This window comes from Musa acuminata, chromosome BXJ3-9 (genome assembly GCF_036884655.1).
Source record: "Musa acuminata AAA Group cultivar baxijiao chromosome BXJ3-9, Cavendish_Baxijiao_AAA, whole genome shotgun sequence".
Lineage (NCBI taxonomy): Eukaryota > Viridiplantae > Streptophyta > Magnoliopsida > Zingiberales > Musaceae > Musa > Musa acuminata.
Window position 1 is genome coordinate 654,640 of NC_088357.1, and position 22,322 is coordinate 676,961.

The following is a 22,322-nucleotide window of genomic DNA, read 5'->3' on the forward strand; positions in this document are numbered from 1 at the left end:
TAAACTATCCATCTTTATGCATAGAGACAAAAAAAACATCGATGAACATCTCTTCTACAATCAACTCCATGGGATTCATCTAGGACAGATTATGTGCACAACCATGTAGAAAAGAAGAATGAAGTTCACATCCATTAGTTGTTATTAACTAAGATACAACATAAACTAAGCAATAATATCCAACTATTTAGGATCAGCTATATGAAACTTTTTCTTCAATGAATACCAGACACGTCTTGTTAAATCAAAAGCATTCATTTTTTTAAATTATTATTAGTACTATTTATTAGTTCGGACGCTACCTCTTCTTGTCCCAATGATACTAGTTGATTCATCTTGACTAACGACAATAGGTACAGGTTTTCTTTTAACATGTTCACAGTATCTTAGATTGTTCTCTTCTGTAATCCTCTGTGACCTAATTATTTATAAGTAAACTATTTTATTAATTTTTATCTTTTTTTAGATCTTATGAACATGGTTTTAACCATTATCAACAAAAAGACGTAGGTAAATAAAACCTTGGTTATTGTTAAAGTTTGATTGTAAACATACAAAGTTGATAGCACAGAAAAGAAGATTACGGTTCCATTTTAAAAAATTGGAGACAATTCAATCAGGACTTTCTTTTGCCAAAACATGTTAAATAATACAAGACGGAAATAGTAAATTAGAGAACATATCAAGCACCCGCTAGATACGAAAATTCAAAAGAAAATTATAATTGCATTGGTCTTGTTCTTATTATTCACCTGAAGAGAAATCAGTACCGATATATTAAAGACAAACAGTAGCTAGTATCGTAATATTATTCCGTGACTTGTATGGTTAGCACGGAGTTCTGTTAAAAATTTGAATGCTTAGCTTGCAGAGTTCTAACATTTGGGACAGCAACAAGAAAAAAAAGCTAATTTCAAAGACAATGTGGTTTCTTTTTAAGTTAAATAGCACACTCAGAACGACTTATAGAGGCACGAGCTAGTTCTAATGAGTTGAGTTGCTGCTTGGCAAAGATTCGGCAGGCGGCAAGACAATAGAAACCAAAGCAGAAATAAGTGGGGGAGGAGGAGAGGGAGAGAGGAGGAGATTATTCCGACCTTGAAGAGCGAGATCTCCAGTTGCAGTGCTTTGGGAGCTAAAGCAGAGACGATTAGTGCACCCAAGGAGCAGCAAAGAGAGGAGACGAGAATCTGGTAGGCGCACCCACAACCGACTCTTCCCCGACAAAGTAGGTTTTTATAGTACGGCCTGAATCCTTTGTGGCCTTATCGACTACCCTCCGATCACAACCGTCCATCCTACCATATATATATATATATAGGCATTTATAATACGGCCTGAATCCTTTGTGGTCTTATCGACAACCCTCCGATCACAACCGTCCATCATAATATATATATATATGGGGGAAGAAAATAATATATCCCCAAATTTTTAATCAAACGAACAATTTGGATAGATATTTGATAAACACCCAAGCTATATGCAATTTTGGAAATTAAACAAGTTAAAACATATCATTAGTAAAGGTATTCCATATTTTTAAATAAAAGCTTAAAAATAAAATTAGAATAAATATTATAGGGAATAATATCATACTTAAAACCGATCAAATAATATCTTTTTTTTTCATGCTCAAGCATCCATCGTTCTTTTGAGTAGGTTACATGCTCAATAGGTCACAAAATATGTATTTTGAGTAGATTACATGCTCAAGTATCCATCGTTCCTAATCCCTGTAAACCTAAAATAGTGGCGACTTTCAATCAAATCAGAACACAAGGTAAAATTATATTTATACGGGATTATTAAGGAGACACTACTGATAAATGACAATTCGAGATAGCTAGAGCTAAGTAATAAGATGGGGGCACAGTGATTCTCCAGCATTGTCCGAATAAACCAAATATAATGGCTAGAAATAAATAGCTCAACCAAATTATTCACTAGATAATTCAGATTCATCGAGTGATTAGCACAATAATGACATGAGCATCAGAAGAACCACAAGGAACGACATTGGCAGGCTCCTCACCAGCCTCCCCAATTTGGAAGCACGCCATCAGTGGCCATTGGCCAAAGAGCCGTTCTTGACGCTGAAACTTTTGGCACTCGTAGCTTCCTCTGTGCCCTTCTTGGCGTAATACCTCCGGTACATGGAATCCACATTCACGAGATAGAAGGTTCCCGGAGACAGTAAGCTTGTATCTTTGCTTGTTTCGAAATCCTTGGCTCCATATCTATGCTCCATCAGCTTCAATGTCTCCACAAAATTTTCTGGTGGAATCTGAATAAGAAACAGAAGAGAAACACAGTAGTTGAGTTAACCAGAAATATAAATAATGACCACATGCAAATAGTGACACTAGCACCAAAAGAAACAACAGTGAAGCATTCTACCTAACTGAAACACGATAAAATATAGATCACTTGAACATTGAGCAATCTACCTACTGTATCATCGATCCACTCCAGGTTATTCGGTTTCTCAAAGTAGAGGGCAAAACAGGAGAGACTCAAATATAAATAGGTAGAACTGGCAGAATAAAAAATGTCATGATGCAAGGGTATCCTGTCCGGACAAGATGTTCAAGCGTTTTCACGATGAATAGATATGATGAAACAACAGAATATAGAGAGGGCATAATGAATATACTTGAACTTATACATGCCAAGCAACACGGAGGATATCTATAACCAAATTCAATGACAAAAAACATACCACATGTCTCTTCTCGAGCTTTTCTGATACGTTAAGAACGGTAGCAATGTTTGATATGTTAAATGGATGTTGACCATCCTGAAGCTTGAAGGAGAACATTGTGGAAGATAGGCCACTGCCATATGAGAACATTACAATCCGTTGGCCCATCTGCATATACGATGTAAAACTAAGGTCATTAGCTTATATCATATATATAATTATTTATATGACAACACAAAGAAATATGATAACATCACCAGAGTACTATATTTGTTGTGGATAACAGATGCAAATGCAGCATAAATAGATGCAGTGTACATATTCCCAATTTGTTTTGGCAGCAAAGTAGATGGTTGAATTTTCGCATCATATAAAGGCTTTGAAACTTGCTGAGAAACCTAAACAGTTTATGAGAAAAAAAATTAGCAAATAAACATTAATGATAAGGTCTCAACTTTAAGCAGCAGATGAATGACCTTTTCAAGCTCACGACTTTGATAGCTTTCATCACCAGTCAGATTAGAGAACTGCTCCAGCTTTTCCCTTGCATCCTTCTCGACAACACTAATGAGAAACAAGGAATAGTACAATTAGGAACTTGGAATAAATTTATACCTTATAGAATGTGAACATTCAATGAAAAAAAAGACAAAACAAAATGCTTCAGAATACACCTAAGCTTACGTTAAAAAAAGGATAAACAAAGAAGAGCTGATGATTGTACTTCATAACCAAGGTACAAAGACACTTTGCAATTTTCCACTACACCAAGGTGTCACAAATAATCTGATAGTTCTCCAAATAATAGAACTGACATGAAAAGATATTCACAAGTGCAATTAGTTAAAAGATTAAAGGTGATAGATAAAAGACCAAGAAAGTATACAGTCAATTACTGACTTTCAACAGCAACAAGTATCAACAGGGCCTCAAGTTTTGACAGTTTGGATTGTGTTATCAATCTTTTAGGTTTTAGATTTAGCTCAATCGAAGCCTACATTCTTCCCTTGCCTTAAAGACAACATGAACTTTCTCACAACTGGTTTCAGTTAATACATTCAGAGACCCTTCTTCCTCCTCCACATCGTATACTCAGACTTGTCAAACCACACCACAGATGAGCTTCCTTAACCTTAGACTACAAATGAAGATAAAAAAGAAGGATCATCCTCTCAGTGCCCTTGTTTCAGCTACTCAAGTTCTTTAGACGTGATATCCTCAGAAAGCTAAAAGCAGCATTTTGGCCCTTTCTAAATGAAGGATAAAGGGCTAACATTAAGCATGTTTGATGGTTCAGATAGGGAGAAGAATTACAAAGGTTAAAGAGGAAGAAGAACAGATGGGAGGACAGGGTAAACCCTTTTTGTCTCTCAAGAAGAATCAACTAGTTAACCTAATATAGGGTTGAAACTTGAAAGTTTATCAGATAGCACCTGTATGATGCTTCTTTTATCTAATTGGAGCCACATATGGTCTCATAAATGTGCTTCCATTTAGAATTTTGCTACCCAAATTTTCCACATGGGGTTATATAAATGGTTGAATTCCATTCATTAATTGTCATTTGGATATACAGATAACACAAGGATTAAATGTACATGGAGAAATAACTTTATGTAATTGAATTTCAAAATAATTTTAGGTAATAATCAATATTAAATTATTTATAGTTATCCTTGTTTTCTTTTCCAACAAGTACCATCAACAGACTCACAATAGCAATTTATCTATTGTTGCTAACAAATTCAAATTCATACTATCTTCATCCATTTACAGCTTCAATTCAACAAAAAGCCATAGTGATCATACATCCGATTCCATCTTTGTCAACTTACATAAATATTATTAAAAACCAATATCCATTTGATAGTTGTAAATGAAATTTATATCCACTAATAAAATGTCAAAAAAAATATGATTTTCAAAATTAATCCATGTTCAATTTGTTTCACAGCAAACCTTATTTCTCAGTGCAAGCATAATTACAAGACTGAAATTGTTAGTTTTCAGAAACCCTTTTCTACAAATTGCAGATTGTTGGTTCTCAGAATCTAGATTATAGGAGATTGATGGACACAAAAAAAAACAAGTGTATGTCCACCAGCAAAACCTCTCTAATGCCTAAACAATCTAGATCATAGGAGATTGATGGGAAAAAAGTTTCTCGGACAGTTCTCATAATTGGGCTTGGAATTTATAGCTTTGGATAAGGTGACCAAGAAGTAGAATCAAGTCAGTCCACACATTGAAGTTCATTGTGGTAAGAGCGCAATGAAGATCTGTTGGCTGGTGTCCAATGGTATTGACTGCAGCCAATCAACCCACCGCTTCAGTTACATTTCGACTTCCGACAGAATAACACAAGGGTCTGATAGTCATCACAAGGTTCACACATGCTGATTGTGGGCAGGTCACCAAGTGGCTGGATCTGGTTGGTGTTCCGTGTTTATCCATATTATAAAATGTGACCTAAATCTTGAAATGTGGTTTGAAATGAGTACATACAACAACTGCAAGGTCCATCTTCAACTGTGCAATCACCTTCCAGCCTTAAGACCAGGAAGACAATATTTATGGAGACCTTGTGATCTAACAAAAAAATGGAAACAGAATTCATAGACAAGGTAACCACCCAAACAATCTCTAGACTGCTTAGGAAGTTACAATCTTGTTTTCATAAGCTTTTATCACCACAACATCACTTGTTTAACAATTTTTTACTTATATTAAATGCCTGTGTCCTAAATAAGCATTATTGGGGCAACAAATGAGATATATCCATTGATTAAAACTAAACACCAATTTTTTAATATAGTATTATAGAGACCACATAGTATATATTAAAATTAATATAAACTTTATGAATCAATGACAAGACATAAATCTGTTGAGCTCGTTAAATTTTCATTTAATCATTTTTATAGAACACCAAATGCATCTTGAAACAACAATATAAAATTTTGTATGAAATTTTTTTAAATGATAAACACTTCAAATATAATAAATATTAAGCAGATAAGTTTTCCTTACAGTTTGATTAACAAAAGATAAGGATAAAAGTTGACAAGAAGAAACTAACCTTGAATTGCGCAAGTAGTCGTTAAAATAGAGACGAGCAAAACTTTTCTGCACAAGCTGTTGTAACACATCAAGGAAAAAAGTTATTCAGCAAGACCTGAAAAATTCTGTGATTTGAAGATATATATATGTGTTGTCAAAGAAGGAAAAACAGCTATACCTTGTTATAGGGAGAATGGAAAACAAAATAATCCGCATCAGAAATTGAGAATTGCTTTCCCTCAAACTTTTCAAATCTGATGACATGATCATGAATCAGTTTGAGTTTGGACCCAAGGAAATGCACATTATTGTTACAATCAGCCACAACTTACTTGCTGCAAAAACGTTTATAACAAGAATCAAGAGCCATGAGGTAGCATGTCTGTGATAGCTTTCCATCAACAACCTAGATGGGCATAATAAGAAAACCAACAAATGCAAAGTATGAGAACCTTCTACATCCGAACCTACATCCCAATAAAAATGTTTAATACTCAACATTGAGAACCAACTGCAACAAAAAAATCATAACATAAATAAGGTTCATCAAGGCCTCAATAAATTTTAGCTTGGCTCACAACTTTTCATGATAACAACTAATATTTAGTCAGATTGTACATCATAGGAGGTACAAGTAGTAAAGAAATTTTTGGTAGATGTTATCCATGTCTACGGGTCGAATATGCTGTAATTCCTATGATTTCAGGTGTCATGAATTTGCTATCTAAGAAAATTTGCACTCTCATTTACCTCAAAAATAATCTAGCAAGCAACATCTCAAACACATTAACCTGGTCCAATCTGAATCTTGAACTTATTCAAGGAAACATAATTTACAATTGGAAGACCCTCAATATCAATTTGCAAACTCAGATACCAAGTTACCTGTATGCATTACAAATTTACATAAGTTCCTCACAATAAAGACAACAACAGCTGCATGATATTTACATGAGCAAACATTGTCTGTAGCAAGGATAGTTAATTAGAAGTATACCAGACCCAGAAAGGGCAGTACGTACTAGTCTGAATTCCTACCAAGAATAAAACTTCAGCTGAAACAAGCTGCACTATTATAATCAGTGCATCACAATTTCCTTGGTTCAGGGACAAACCATATGAGGAACCAACCTCGTGAACTGCCCAGTCCAGTGCTGCCGTGAAGTCCTTGTGGGTCCCAATCTTATGCAACAAAAGTTGCAACAGATCATCGTACCATGAATTTTATCACAATAGACTTGGGTTGCCAAAACAAAGAAGAGATTGAGAGAAGAGGTGCTTCTTTTTGTACCAATTGTAATCAGCTGCTACCAGCTGGTACACAAGGCATACCAGACCATAACCATCCCCTGCTGATTTGCAAGGGGACTGGCATTGCAGTCTGGTAATGACACTTTTTTATCGCAATTGACCAACTTATCATGAATAAATATCGATAAGCCTAGGGAACCAAATATAGGAAGAAGACAAACAAAGAGGTGATTTTTTCCTTTCTCACATTTTTTTCTTTTCTTTTTTTCTTTATAAAATTGATTTTATCTGATACCAACTGGTACAGCAGCATACCAAACCATATGCATCCCCTACCAAGCCCTGAGGCAAGACCAGCATTGGGTCTGGTGCTGAGACTTGAATTATTTGTTTGTAGCCCCTGATTTTTCTGTCGAAAAGACCAACAATTTCAAGTTTTGACTGCATAAAGTTGAAGATTTCTTTTGAAAGAGCTGGCAATGAGAACAATGAAGACATTGCAGAAAAATAAAAATCCAAAGGGCAAGTGTCCTTGTGTACAAGATAACAGCCTACAGGTCAATGGTCAAGTAGATAATCAACTTGGCTAAAGATGATAGGTAACAGAAATACTACTAAGTACTAAGACAAAAATATAACTCAATATCATTAAGACATCCACCAGCTGCTGTTATATCTTTAAGGATGTCCTTATTGTACCATCTCACAAGTGAGTTGATTGTTCAGCTAAAATGGCAGACATTAGTAGAGAGAGTTAAATCATACCTTATGTCTTGTACTCTCGTGATAAATGATTTGGCATAACAGAAAAACTAAAAATGAAAAGCACACAAAATAAAACATGGCCGGAGGCAGCAATTGCAAATTTTACTTGGTATCATATGCACCTCAGGGAAGAACCACAGAAACTGTCTAAAAAGAAAATAAGAAAGCTCAGATCTGAAATATTAATCTTTAGATGAAAAAACCCAAAAGCTTTTGTTGATAATTTATGACGTCATTTGTGCAGAGTCACTTGTGAAGAAGAAATTAGAGAAATCTTATACTAAATTCACATAGTTTAAATAGAAGACAGGAGAAGAAAAAAATCAGAGTGGATGGTGACTAAACAGGATTAAGTGAGAAATAAAAGGAGGACAGAAAGGTAACAAACCGGGTATTCACTTGCGAGATTTGGCTTATAAAAATCATAAACATGAGTCATATGAGTTCCTCTGAATTTACTTTCAAAAGAAATTGGAGCATTTGGTCCAATCAGCATTGCAATAGCAGCAGCACCCCCAGTAGGACGAGCTGGCCCTTCTGCATAAACCTAAAGGGAAAGAAGATCCAGTAAGTGTGGAACAATCTCCACACATCATGAAATATACTCCCAAAATAGATAATTGTGACAGAATTTCAAATGAATTTAGTATTTAAAAGGACCAATATGATCATACCGCACTATCCGTACAAACAACCAGGCCATAGCGCCCATCCCATGAGCTACTTTCTACCCAGTTCACGCAGTTGAACAAAGCAGCTGTTCCACCATAGCATGCATTCGTTGAGTCAACTCCTTCAACATCAGTATTACCAGATTCCTGTATTTTCAAGTAAATATTTGGGAATCCAACAGCAAGTGAGGGAAATTTTTAAGCTAGACTGATTTAAGCAAAAAAATAAATGATATACCAGTAGATACAAAATGTAATCATCCGAGACCAGTTATCATTCTAGCCTATGCAAATGCAAATGCTAGAAATACATTGTCCAATTTTCTCTGATCAATGTTGTTCATGATTAGATATTAGCAGATTAAATAAGCCTGTCATACAGATGTAGAACATACCTCAAATATTTGCATTATCCAGGTCTTGATTGACTTGCTCTTGTCTATCACTGTCTCACTACCAACTTCCAGACGGCCAATTTGCTTTGGGTCAACCTGATATTTCTCTAAGAGAGAAGTAACGACTGTCAAGCTGAAAAGAACCCTTAATTAAAATTCCAATCTGAATATATTACACAGAAATCAGAAAACAGATTAATATGCATTTCCTACAAAATTAGAGACATGATGTGTCATCTTTTACCAGTCAAGTGGTAAATATATTAAGAACAAAAACCGGGAGAGAAAGGAAGGCACAGCAATGATTTCAAAGAACATAATTGTAAGTAATAACAAAATCAAAGGAATTAATTCCACCATATGGAAACAGCCACGATAACATGGACAATGACATTTGAAAGGCGGAGAGGAGAAAAACCTAAAATATCACAAAATTACGAAGCTAAATAACTTATTAAGAAAAACAGAGATATGTATGTCAAGATAAGTGTATCATTCATTAGATGTATAAAAAGTTAAAGGTTACATATATGAAAGGTGAAAATATAGTACATAGCCTCCCTTATACATTAGAACATAATCAATAAACGAAAATATTCCAATCATTTTTCGATTCAACAGTGCCAGCATCCTTTCTTCTATTTCTTTGAGTGATGAAGATAATTCAATATCACCATGAAAGTGTAAATTTTTTATTTGCTCCTGTGTTTACACTTTTCAGCTTTGGATCCTACAAAGTGACCTATGATGTCAAAACTAACCTAAAACCTTCAGAGAACATGGTAGCAATATTTCATCTTCGTCTTTTCAGTGGCTATGTCTTCTAGTACATAGACTTTCCAGGTAATCATTAGGTGGTCCCATCTCTGTCTAACAAGTGTTCGTATGTTAGTTGGTGGAAGAAGAATAGACCAGAGGGCCAGTTACCTCATGGAGATCACATCTTCCACTTCTGTGCAGAAGGCCATACATTCTTGGCCGAGACCTATTGTGTATTTCCCCTTACTCGCCCCATCATGAGCCTCCAGTGCTTCCTGCAATGAGCACACTTAGTATTTTCAGACATTTACACCAAGAATGAGATACCGTGTAACAAAAACATTTTGACGCCAAATTGAAAAAATCCTCCGATAATTTATGATGAGAAAATTAAAATTAAAAGGGACTTCTACTATTTACCATGACTAAAGCGCACAACTAAGTAGATCGATATGATAAACAATCTATTAACCTTCTTTTACAATTCCTTCTTTAAAACTCCTCCTTAATATATTCCTTGTGCCTCCGGATATGTTCCGACAAAACCTGTGTTGTTTCAATTTTCAACGTCGCGCCAGGTTTTGATGGCATACACCAAGCAGTGTCATCCAAAGGGTATATATTCAAAGCAAGTGGACACACAAAGAGTTAGATCGAACAAGAGCCCTAAAAAAAAGTAAAAAAATCCACCCATATTTCACACCTTTTTCACTCGAAGTAGCCTCTTCAAAAGGCAAAGTTCAAGATCAACCACAAAATTTAACCTACACTTCTCAATCCACCTAAAACAAACCCATCTCCGCGGCCCCAAATTGACCGAAATGAAAAGTTTAAAACAAGACAAAAAAAGGATCAAAATCCCAAAACCAACTCGATCGAGCAATCAAACGAGGCAGAAGAACGTAGCAAGCTCAAGCGAAAAATAGCATCAATCCTAGCTGCAGCCGAATTAGCGGAAAGAGGATCTGCTCGAATCCATGCCTGTTGGACGCAAGTCGAAGGGAAGTAAATGTCCATCGCAAGAATCCCCACATCCTTCACCTTTCCAGAATCCATCCCCACAATACCAAGTATTCCTTTTCCTTCTTCCTCCCTCTCTCGGCCGACGCAAACGCCTCTTCGAAGCGAAGCGCCTGCAGAGCCGAAAGATATATGCGAAGTTCGTGGAGAGTAGCGTCTCCCCTTGTATTTATAGCTCCCACGGTTCCTTCCGACTCCCGACACCAAATCGGGCTCTAATCACAACAGAGCCATCAGCAGGGGGGCGGTCGTGCGCTGTGCCCGGATCGAGGGCCTCGGCACGTGAGTCGGGCCGTCTTCACACCCGTCGGATCGATATCGGACGGTATGTTTCAAGCAGAACGGGGTAGGTGGAGCATTAAGAACGTTTTCAACTGACACAGCCAACTGTCACATTTTGTTTTGGTGCGCCCACGTGACGAACCCGTGTCGATTCCTTCGGGATGTCCGCCTTCCAAGTTCGTGGGTCCCTTTTAAATGACTCGGGACCCACGTCCCCAGAACTCAGGCTTCCTACCGAGCGAGGTTCCAACTTGTGGTGGCGTGGGTGGGAATCCGTGGCCGGGACTAGTGGTTCGGTGGCATGTACTACCGAAGCGTCATCACTTCAAGGCCCGGTGGTTACCACCGCTTGCTTGCATGGCTTCTCTGTCGTTCGATTTCCGATGACTGGGCATTGACCCGGTCAAACCTCTTATCCTTGATTTAGGATCATATATACATATATATATATATATATAGTATATTCTTAAATATAAAATAAACTGAGAATTTTATAGCATCACAGTAAAATGAAAGTCTAACCTGATTGACTTAACTAATAGAAAAAATAGGTTAGCACACGATTTGATGTGATAAAAAAAAGTAAATGTATGCATATGAAAAGGATGGCGAAGAAAAAGAAAGAACACTAATAAGGGAGACTAATAAATGAGGAAAAGTATGGGGATGTTTTATGACAAGTGCTGGTTTGATATTTTTGGACCCGAAACGTACTTTTATAGATATGGAAACTTACTCTACCTTGATAAATAACAAGAAGTGGAACTCGTATAAGTTGCTTGAGATGTTTAATAGCGTAATTAGTGAGAAATTTATAGAGATTTGAAAACTTGATGTTAAGGGACAATCATCAACTACATATAAGGTAAATGTTTAGGTAAGATATTATGTTGGATAATAATTTATTGAGTTAGATTTTTGAAGTCGAGTATGTTATTATGAAAAGTTCATTGTGAAGAAATTTTTTTCTAAAAGTTAAGATTTAATTATTTTATAAATATATCATGTATCTTTATATTTTTTTTGGGAATATAAAATGTGAGAAGATACTTTAGTATTCTTAAGTTATGTGACAGAGGTATGATTATTATGTGAGTTTATGTTTTGGTTTGGAGTTATTCGATGTGAAATAAAGAAATAATCTAACTCAAAAATTTTATGTTGATTTTGAGGTTCTTAAATTTTAAAGATTAATTGAGAAGATCTATGACTTGTAAAGGAAGAGGATCATATAGATCATCTTTATCCCTAGTAACTATTAGAGTTGATAGATATTTTAGGAGGCTCTAATTCTCCAGGAGTCATAATTAAATTTAATTAGGATTTCGATTTAATTAGAATTCAAGTACGAAAAAATTCTAAAAAATAAGGATTTGTTCATATAAATGCATATTGAATCTTAATGCTCGGTGGGGATAAAAGAAGTTTTTTTAATTTATATAAGACGGTATACAAGAGAATTATAATTGAGTTAAAATAACTTAAGGTCTTATATATTTTTACATATAAAAACTAATTTAATTTTCTTGATGATTATAGGTAGAAAATTATCCAGTAAAGTTACATCTTACACTAGTTTTCTAATATATTTTCTCTTTATTAATTTTTGGGACTTTCTTTTCGTGTTTCACGTTCTCTCCCTCCCCACCGATAAGTTGACGTCAACCAACCGCATGCTGCATAATTGACATGACAATAAGTTTACCCCAGCAGAGTATGGATATGTTCCTTGGCATTCATGTCGCAGAATTGACTCTCGGTATGGTATTCACGTCGATTATATATATATATATATATATATATATATATATATATATATATATATATATATATATATATATATATAGAGCATCCACGAAGGAAACGTGGACAAGTGGGTTAAAACAACTCGCTCTGGTAAGCTATTAGTTTGAATGGTGGATTGGACTGGAGACAACGATAGATGGGAAGAATCGCACGGCTCCAAAGACCGGTTTGGAAAACGTTTCCGTAATGCAGGTGTCCGAATCGCACGGCTCCAAAAGACCGGTTTGGAAAACGTTTCCGTAATGCAGGTGTCCCTTTCCCCTAACATCCATCCCATCATTTATTTTTAATACAATTGATAGGAAGTTGATCATTAGCTAATCACTAAAACTTATGTCGTTGGATAAGGATAAGGATTAAGTAAGTTAACTAAGTTAAGAGAAATTGTTGGAGGCAATTATAGATTATCTATGATCAAGTATAAAGGCTTATCTCCAACATAATGAAAAAAAGAGTTTATATTTTTAGACTACTTGCATTCATACTTTATATATTTTGAGTTACTATCTAGAGTATTGAAGGGATTAGATTAGAAAATCTCTCTCGACCTCGGTCTTAGCATCAAGTGCGCAATAGAAAAAGAAAAAAAATAAAATCTTAATTTTTTTTCATAAAAAAATATTTCATCGTTATATGAAGATTAGTTTGCAAAAATTATAAAACCGAAAAACTATATATATATATATGAAAGATATGTCACGTAGGGAGATTGTATATTCCTGAAATCCTATAGATCTATGGGAGAGGATGAATGAGGTTAACTGTCCTCCTCTCTAATGGTGATACATATGGTAGGAGCTATGAAGACACTCCTCAAATCGCTGCACAATCATTCTTTCCAAGCGCACCACGTAATCAAGAAGGTACTGACCCTTCGTGTTGTCCACATGCTCCAAATAGGGGGCTGTTGACTGAGGAGGAGAGGAAGAGAGGAGTATAGGAGGTGGTAGCAAAAAAAGGGTCTAGCTTATGGTTTTTTGGTTCCCTCATATTTATAGAGGCCCCCTATCAATTTAATTTTATCCAACTACCAAAGCCTCTTGGATTAGTAGATCTCTACCCAATAATCTTTTATTGGATCTTATTCACAAGATCCAATAATTTTAGAGCTTAGTGGATATCTCATATCTGAACCTCTACTCGTTGCAACACTAATCATATGATTGTGACCCCCTGAGCCTAATATCAAGCTGGTTGTGAGCCATACTTGTCAAAACTCCTTTTGCTTCAGTAAATTATTGTCTTTATAATGATTCACTCGACACATCGACTACGGATGTATTAGGCCAATACGCTACAGTCCCTAGGCGATATAGAGGAATTCAATTCATTGGACATGCCTATCCTTAATTATCATATATATATATAATCCATCTAATATCCCAGAGATCATATATTAGGCATAATGCCGTCAGACCCATATGAAATCTACTCAAGTCTCGTTCTAATCGGATTCTCCGGGAAAACTTTTTATCTCTCAATCCAAATAACCTGGCCAAGGATTTGCCTTAGCAAGAACACATAAAATATTCTTCCTATGACACCAAGAGCGGATGATCCTCTATCAACACTCAATAGCCCTCGTAAGGTTGATTGTCACTCTCGAAAATCGGTGTTGCTAGATCTAGAACTTCTAGTCCTATAAGTCTAGTATCAAATAGTGAAGGACTCATATAAGACTTCCTTATTGTCCTAAGTCTAAGGACCAGATACACCACTAGGATGATGGAATCACTATCTGACAATAAGGTATCATCAACTACCCAGCATTCTGTGAGCGAATCGATCAATTAACTCATTCTCTAATAAGCACCTACATTGTATACCTAGTGTCCCCACACAAGCAACTATGAGACCGGTCGCCTCCATCATATGGATGAGTATATAGCACACCAATCTATCTAGTTATTTCAATGTCCAAGTAACATATGACCAAGATTATTTAGGATTTGTGTTTAAAGATGAATCGATCTCATTATCATGATCTCATCACGATTCAATTCAAATTACACAGATCCATTAATATCACAATATATGCAATGTGCAATAAAGTGAAAAAAATATTAAATAAATAATAAGCAAAAAAGAGTGTGTATCATGTCACACATGTCATCACTTATGCGATTGGCTTGCATAGTCCATATGAATAGCAGTCTCAACGCATCTCCATGTCGAACGATTGTTCATCTCGTCTCATCGATTGTGTCGACACCTTAGTGCATCTCTATGCCCGACGAACATCTGTCTCGTCCTCGTGGGTTCCACTAGCACCTTCATGCTCATGTCATGTCATCTCGTGCAATTATAACTTAATTATAGGCATGTAAGCCCAGAAATATATATATCACATCAATGAGAAATCTTGATCATATCAAGGGGAGGTAGATCAGTTGGGGAGATAGAAATGCATATCAAATATAATGAAAAAGAGAGAGGGAGGCTCGTAGGCCCAAATTATACATACATACATATATATATATATATATATATATATATATATATATATATATATATATATATATATATATATATATATATATATACTAATTAGGTAATAATTAATTAAGATATTTAATTAATACTTGAATTAATCCTTAATCCAATTTGAGAACATCTGCAGCATCCACATAGGGTATCCCAAGCGGCTAGGAAACCTTGGTCGTATGGGTTGGTCGGGCAACCAAGAAACCCTAGCCGTAAGGGCTTCACTCGGCCTAGCTGAGAGCAACAAGGCTACTCTCGGCCATGCAACCCTTGGCTAGGCCGAGAGCAGTAAGTGCTTCTCTCAGCTAAGGCTATAAGCAGCCTTCTACCAATGTTGTTGGGCTACAACACTTACAAACTAATGGCTGATGAGAATTTTAAAGTGTCAAAATAGATGCAGTTCAAATCTGTAATAGATAACAAACATAACTACTTTATGCAAAAATCGATTTTATGCGATTCAACACAAGATGCATTTAATAATCAATCTTTGCATAAGCAACTTGGCTTTGATACCATTGTTGGGAAAGTATAGAAAGCATCACATACATAGTGGAAAATAAAAATCAAAATTGATTTTCCAAAATTAAATTTATCGAATCGTCGTGCAAGATCAGGAGTGTAAAACTCGAAAGCAATAAAAATCACGTAACTGCATAAAATGGTTGAGACATTCTCACATAACAGAGATCATATATCTCCACAACAATAAATCTCAGTCCGTGGATGAAGGAACTCTCACAAAATCCTCTCTAGTGATGATCCACACAACGGATATGGTGATGACGCACCTCCTCGCGCAGTACGTTCTTTCCTCGCATTTATGCACCACCAAACCCCAAAGAGGAATCAGGTTGTCCTCTCACACCAAAGAGGGGGCAATCGATTGGAGGAAAGGATAAGTACGAGATAAAGGAGGTAGTGGCAGCAAAGGTCTAGCCTATAATCCTTTTTAGTCTCAACTCCTATTTATAGAGAGCCTTATTTAACTAACCCTAACTAATCCTTCTTTTTGGGTATTGAATCTCCATCCAATAACCCCTAGCTTAATGAATATTGAATCTCTATCCAATAATCATTCTAAGCTCTATTGGGTCTCTCTCAATGATCCATTAAAACGATGGCTTATTGGATATCACATATATAATCCTTTATTCGTCGCATCATCCATCATATGTATATGACTCTTTAGACCCAATACCGAGCTGGTCATAACTTACACTTATTAGAACTCTTTCTGACTCGGTTAATTATTATCCTTATAATAATTCACTTAACTTATCAATTGCGAACGTATTAGGCCACTACACTATAATCTTCATACGGTACAATGAAATATAATTCATTAAATATGTCTGTCTTCAGTTACTGTGTATCTATAGTTCCTCATATATATAATATCCCAAAGATCGTATACCAGGCATGGAGCTGTCAGGCCCATACAAAATCTATCCAAGTCTCACTATAATTGGATTCTCTCGGAGAACTCATTCTCTCTCAATATGAATCTCACTTTTATTAGATTCATCACGACCTGAGTGACCCTAGAGCTAGAGATTTGCTTGAGTGAAAACATATGAGATATTTCTCTCATGATATTGAAAGTGAATAATCTTCTGTTGACACCTAATTGCCTTCGTAAGGTTGGCTACCACTCATGATGACCGGTTGTACTAGATCTAAAACTTCTAAACATATAAGTCTAGTATTAAAAAAAATATAATACTCAAATAAGGTATATTTGGTGTCTCAAGTCTAATGACCAGATATGCAACTGGGATCATAGAATCATTGTCTAAGGTATCATTAACTATCCACTATTCTATAAATGGATCATTCAATTAACTCATTCTCCAATGAGCACCTGCACTATATCCATAGTGTTTCTACACAAGCAACTATGAGATTAGCTACCTCCATCACATGGATGAGTATATAGTACATCGATCTATCTGGCTATTTGGATGTCCCTCTCGAGTAACCTATGATCGAGAATATTTAGCGATCAATGTTTATAAGCAAATTGGTCTCACTATTATGATCTCATCATGATCCAATTCTCATTGTATAGATCTAAGGATATCACAACATCTATTTATCACATAATATGAAGTGAAAAAAATATAATAATAATAATAACAAAAAATATTGTATATCATGTCATACGTGTCATCACTCACATGATTGGCTTACAAAGCACATGTAACTAGCAATATAGGAAAGTCTGAACCTCACTTTCACTTGAGGCATGAAGGTCAGGAAGCTTGACCTTGATTATGTCCAAGGCAAAGAGGTTAGGAAGCCCAACCCCCAACTCTGCTTCAGGTCTGGGGGTTGGGAAGTCCAACCCTTGCCTCCACTAAGGCACGGAGGTTTGGAAGTTCAACCCTTGCCTTTATCCGAGGTGTGGTGGTTGTAAAACCCAACCTCATTAAACCAATGTACATCCCTTGATGATATAACTAGTAGGTCGTCAATAGATCACTACCAGCAAATATTGGAGGAGGTGATCCTGAACGGATTTGCTAGACGAACACATTCCATATGTTGTGAAGTGCACGGTGGACTAGACATGCCGGACGAACTAAACATGTCACCAGGTTTATCGTAGATCGAAGAGGTATAAGCTGTCGAATGAATAAGACGCTAGACTTCGGATCCCTCTGGTAAAAGTTCCAAAGCACATCTTTTGGGGGGCGACAAATGATAGGGAGTACGTCATCAGCTAATCATCATCCGACACGTAACCATCACGTGGTGTCCAAGGTGAAAAGAAAAGATAATATCACCCCTCCACTTGTTTGCCCACACGAGCAAGGGTTTAAGATAAGCGATTATAGGTTATCCCTCCCCCCTTAGCACCCATGTGGACAAAAGATCGAAGGAAGGCTGTTAGAGATAATTAGAGGTTGTCTCCCTATAAACTATTTCATATAATATTCCCTTTATAATCAATATAAAAATTTATCTCTAACATAATAAAAAAGAGGTATTTTTTTTTTTCTAACACATCTATACTTATCTATTCAGATTAGGAACTTAGGTGCGGAAGAGATCCGATTAAGAAACATCGATCTCGATATTTTTTTTACAATTGCTACTATCATTTATGAAAAATATATTACCGCAAGCAACTAAACACCCTCTTTTGCTTTGTAACTTTTATAGGCGCAAGCAAATAACCAAACACCCACTTAAATGTAAATTCTGAATTCTTGCGCTATTATAAATAGCAGTTTCAAGCAATCAAACACCCTCCTTTGCTTGCAACTATTGTTTATAAAGATTTATATCTGTAAGCAAATTAAACACCCATTAATACTAATTCTGGATTCTCGAGCCATTGAGTTCCTCATTCCTCCAAGAAAACGATGGAAATGTAGAGAAGCATGTAAGTCAAATGCAAGAACAAAAGTCAAGTTTTTCTTTCTTTCTTTTTTTTTTTAAATTGACTTGGGGTATTTTCGAGTTTTCATTATTAAAAAAACAATTTTTTAAGAGCTTTTATCCGGAAGAGAAATGAAATTTGAATTGTAAGATTGACTAAGGATGGTGGCTTCAACCACTACTCACTTTATGATTGGATGTAGAACCATCGATTAGGTAAATTCCATGTGGGGCTCCATTTTTCGCCTCCAATCACAAGTCATATAGGTGAGATGGATAAGATTTACGAGTGTAGTTGTCGAATGACACAATGGATAAGTAGGCAATGCACGGGTTTTAAAGCAGGAATGGCTCATGGCATTGCCCGCGTAACATTATAGTTTCTATAAGATGATCATAGGTGATTACAAAAGGGCATTCGTGATTTCTGTTGATGTTGATGTGTTAACAATATTATTTGTTTTGCATTTTATATAGCATATGAACACATTTTAGATAAAAAGATAATAAAATATATATAGACGAGATATACATATATATATATATAATTTTTAATTTGACGAGAGATATATGCTAAACTTAAATAGAGAGGAATTAATATAAATTTTAGTTAATTGGGAGGGATTTATATGGACTGATTTCCATAAAATAATGATAGGACCAGTAAACAACTATCTATAGGTAATTCGAGCAATATATAAGGGTTTATTCGCTAATACTGACTAGATGAAGGGTATAAATGAAATATAGTTTCTTTTAAGGAACTCATACAAAAATATCTATATAAGTAGGGGTTTATATGAAAGAAAGTCCGCAATTAAAGGGACTTGTGGTGGTCGCGGGGAAGTGGGAAGAGGCGTCGCCATGGAGGCCTACAAGCTCTGGGTGAGGAAGAACAGAGAGTTCGTCCAGTTCCTCGAATCATTGTCCAGTGTAAGAACCCTCTCGTTGACCCTTTACTTTCACCTCATCTGGTGTCAAAAGTGATCTTTCTCTCCTTCCGTTTTTGGCTAAATCGAGTACGAATTTTGCTGTCCTTAGGGCATAACGTGGGTTCTCCCGGAGCGCTTCTCCAATTCAGAGATCGGTCCTGAAGCAGGTGCTGTGAAATTTTGGTAACATATTCCTCGTATTTTAACTTTATGATGTCTATGAGAACTGATACCATACTTTTTTTTTTTACTTCTGCTGCTCGCTGAAGTGTTTATTTTTGGGGTTTCCCTTGTTGCGAGGGAGAGATTTTTTTTCCGGTTGATAAGCTAGTGATCAACAGAAGAGAGCGCTTAAGTATCGGACTTGTTAACAGTTGAATATCGAAGCTAAATTATGATAGAAGTCCCATTTTTGGATAATCATGCTGATGGATTGGTATTTCCTTCACAGTGTACGCTTTTTTGGGCATACTCAGTACCGTGAACCAGCACATAATCGATACAGCCCCGACGAAGACACCGCCTCGTGGATTAGGAGAGTCGACGTTTCCATGGTCCTTATGCCTGTCCATAATCAAAGATTCGGAGACTGTGGTAGAGGTTGCAACCCAGCAGTTTGCTGGTGAAGGGCGCAAGTGGAATTACCTGGCCGTCACAGAGGCGGTGAAGTAAGATCGTAGCGGCATATGTTTATGTTTTTTGGGATTTGGTGCTTACATTTGCTTCTTTGGGCTCTGACTTGCCTTGGTGTAGTACAGGGCATTCGTGAGGTTAGCTGCTTTTTGTGATAGCGGATACAAGATGCTATTACAAGGTGGGGAAACAGTGAACGTGGATGAAAGGCAAGCTGCTCCAGAAGTCTATAATGGAGGGATCGGGGATGCCAGAGAGCCTGGTGGATGTAACGGGCCTGGTTGTATCCATGATTATCATGGCTCAATACCTAAGAGTCTAGAAGGAAGAGCCATTTCTGCATTGAGCCGGTTTGGTGAGAATGCAAAAATGGTGTCGGATCCAATGAGGTCAAAAAAGCTTTGCAAGAGTTCAAAGGCCTCTGGTATATTTTTTTTATGTGATTATCATGGTCATGCAAGCAATGCTGTTGGCTTTTGATATTTAGTAACTCTTTCTAACACAATTTATGTGTAATATGGAGTTATGATGTGGTCCTTCTTCTTGCAGCTCTTTCAGTTGGGAAGCCCACACTTTATAACCTGTGGTTACAGAAGGGGCTTTCCAGTCGGTTATTTGTGACAGGGGAGGTGCTTTTTGTTCTGAGACCTCTCATATATGTACTATTTATAAGAAAATATGGTATTCAATCTTGGAAACCATGGTTGATTTCACTGGCCATGGACCTAGCTGGAATGAGCTTTCTTTCATATTCTACAACTCGGTGCCCTAGAAGTGATGATAAATATTATCAACTCACTACATCTGAGAAATATGAGGTAAATGTGGCTTAGATAAATTTGGTTTTTCATTTATTAAAATTATTATTTTTATTAATTTTGTTTGTTACTTTGGTATAAAGGATCATATGTTATTGGAATTAAACTGCTGTGATTGTTTTTGTTTACTGGCATCAATTGTGCTATGTAGCTGAAAAGGCGAAAGCTGTTGTGGGCACTTTACATCATGAGGGATCCATTCTTTACCAAGTATACAAAGTAAGCTAATGATACACTTGCTTTCAGGCTTTCGATCAGTTTTGTATACCGTTATTGCCTTGTCTAGGCTTGCTGCTTACATCTTCTCTCTCCAGGCACCGTCTTGAGAAGACTGATGGATACTTAAGCCGAGTTCCTCTAATTGGGTTCCTCACAGGTTTGAGTTTCTTCATTCTAGCTCCATGTCAATGTTTTTATCCTCAACAAGCTACTGGTATTATCCTTGTTTAAACTTTTATGCAGATAAATTTGTAGAGCTTGTCGTTGGAGTTCAAACACGTTATACTTATATATCAGGTTCATGAGGAGGAAAATCCTGACATCCGAGGTCTGTCCTACTGAGATAATTTTGATAGGTTGATTCGCTTGCTATTCTGGTACATGAAACATGCTACTTGAACATCTTGATAAAGGAAGTTTGCTATTTTGGTTAAACAACACATTCATCTACATCTTGCAGATTACACCAATGCACATGGTGCACTTGGCATTTGAGATGCTTAGGCTAACTACATATGGTCTTTGGAAAAATCTCTGTTTCCGGACCACAAATTTTGTATGTAGACTATGGTGGCTTATATGCTGATCAAGTGTGGGTTTAGAAAGTACCTTGAATAAGAAGAAGCTGTTCGGTCCAGATTACCTTAGAAAGATGCATGGCGCAAATGTCCATCTGTTGAAAATTTTCTGTTATGTTAATTTTGTTTGGCACAGCAACTGTAACTTTAATACTATAGAGACATTTGTTATGTGCCCTTCTTTGCCACATGCAATATCACCTAAAAAGGCAATTTTCATCTTTGGTAGTAATAGCCACAAGTTATTGGAGAAGTTAAAATTTTCATATATTATAGATCTTAACCATTTAAGTTTGGCAATCTTGGCAGTGATCTCATATCAAAGTTCCATAATGTTGCAATTTTGTTAAAGGAATTTTCTATAACATAGAGAATTATGTAAGCATTAATTTTTTTTACTAGTATACATATCTATTGCGAAAAGGATTGTTTGAGTAAGCTACTTTGGCATGTAATACTTGGCAATGTACATATTATAGAAAAATATGGATATAGATTCTTTTAAGTTTTTATGGGCTAATTACATATTACCTTCTATACTTAGACTTTATGAGCATC

General features: G+C 36.2%; 2 protein-coding genes across 6 annotated transcripts; one reads left to right on the forward strand and one right to left on the reverse strand.

The window, feature by feature from the left end:
* Positions 1-1,889: 1,889 nt before the first annotated feature.
* On the reverse strand, positions 1,890-10,767 carry LOC135650139 (hydroxymethylglutaryl-CoA synthase-like). 2 transcript variants are annotated; one of them, XM_065169303.1, is made up of 12 exons: positions 10,587-10,767; positions 9,774-9,880; positions 8,847-8,979; positions 8,455-8,598; positions 8,169-8,327; positions 6,097-6,170; positions 5,943-6,018; positions 5,784-5,839; positions 3,181-3,268; positions 2,962-3,102; positions 2,723-2,872; positions 1,890-2,287 (listed from the first exon to the last, which is right to left on the reverse strand). In XM_065169303.1, exons 1-12 carry the CDS (start codon positions 10,659-10,661, stop codon positions 2,063-2,065), a joined length of 1,428 nt encoding a protein of 475 aa, XP_065025375.1. In that variant the 5' UTR covers positions 10,662-10,767; the 3' UTR covers positions 1,890-2,062. The 2 variants fall into 2 exon arrangements, with proteins under 2 accessions (XP_065025375.1, XP_065025376.1); XM_065169304.1 differs by lacking the exon at positions 2,962-3,102.
* An 8,652-nt stretch (positions 10,768-19,419) lies between these two features.
* On the forward strand, positions 19,420-21,987 carry LOC135649301 (peroxisome biogenesis protein 16-like). 4 transcript variants are annotated; one of them, XR_010501222.1, is made up of 9 exons: positions 19,420-19,517; positions 19,626-19,683; positions 19,968-20,184; positions 20,275-20,573; positions 20,699-20,967; positions 21,119-21,186; positions 21,282-21,343; positions 21,430-21,563; positions 21,647-21,987. XR_010501222.1 is itself a non-coding variant. In XM_065167519.1 (9 exons), exons 1-8 carry the CDS (start codon positions 19,449-19,451, stop codon positions 21,489-21,491), a joined length of 1,104 nt encoding a protein of 367 aa, XP_065023591.1. In that variant the 5' UTR covers positions 19,420-19,448; the 3' UTR covers positions 21,492-21,514; positions 21,647-21,987. The 4 variants fall into 4 exon arrangements, 1 of the variants encoding a protein (XP_065023591.1); XR_010501223.1 differs by having other exon boundaries at positions 21,430-21,542; XR_010501224.1 differs by having other exon boundaries at positions 20,708-20,967.
* The last annotated feature ends 335 nt before the right edge of the window (positions 21,988-22,322 follow it).

What these genes read in the sequence shown, in the direction of transcription:
- LOC135650139 (XM_065169303.1), bottom strand. Translation starts at nt 10,661, where the DNA reads ATGGATTCTGGAAAGGTGAAGGATGTGGGGATTCTTGCGATGGACATT. An exon ending in TTGTTTGTACGGATAGTGCG is followed by an intron (nt 8,328 to 8,454) that starts GTATGATCATAT and finishes CTTTCCCTTTAG; the next exon opens with GTTTATGCAGAAGGGCCAGC. An exon ending in AAAGTCGTGAGCTTGAAAAG is followed by an intron (nt 3,103 to 3,180) that starts GTCATTCATCTG and finishes TAAACTGTTTAG; the next exon opens with GTTTCTCAGCAAGTTTCAAA.
- LOC135649301 (XM_065167519.1), top strand. Translation starts at nt 19,449, where the DNA reads ATGGAGGCCTACAAGCTCTGGGTGAGGAAGAACAGAGAGTTCGTCCAG. An exon ending in TTCTTTACCAAGTATACAAA is followed by an intron (nt 21,187 to 21,281) that starts GTAAGCTAATGA and finishes TTCTCTCTCCAG; the next exon opens with GCACCGTCTTGAGAAGACTG. An exon ending in TCTAATTGGGTTCCTCACAG is followed by an intron (nt 21,344 to 21,429) that starts GTTTGAGTTTCT and finishes ACTTTTATGCAG; the next exon opens with ATAAATTTGTAGAGCTTGTC.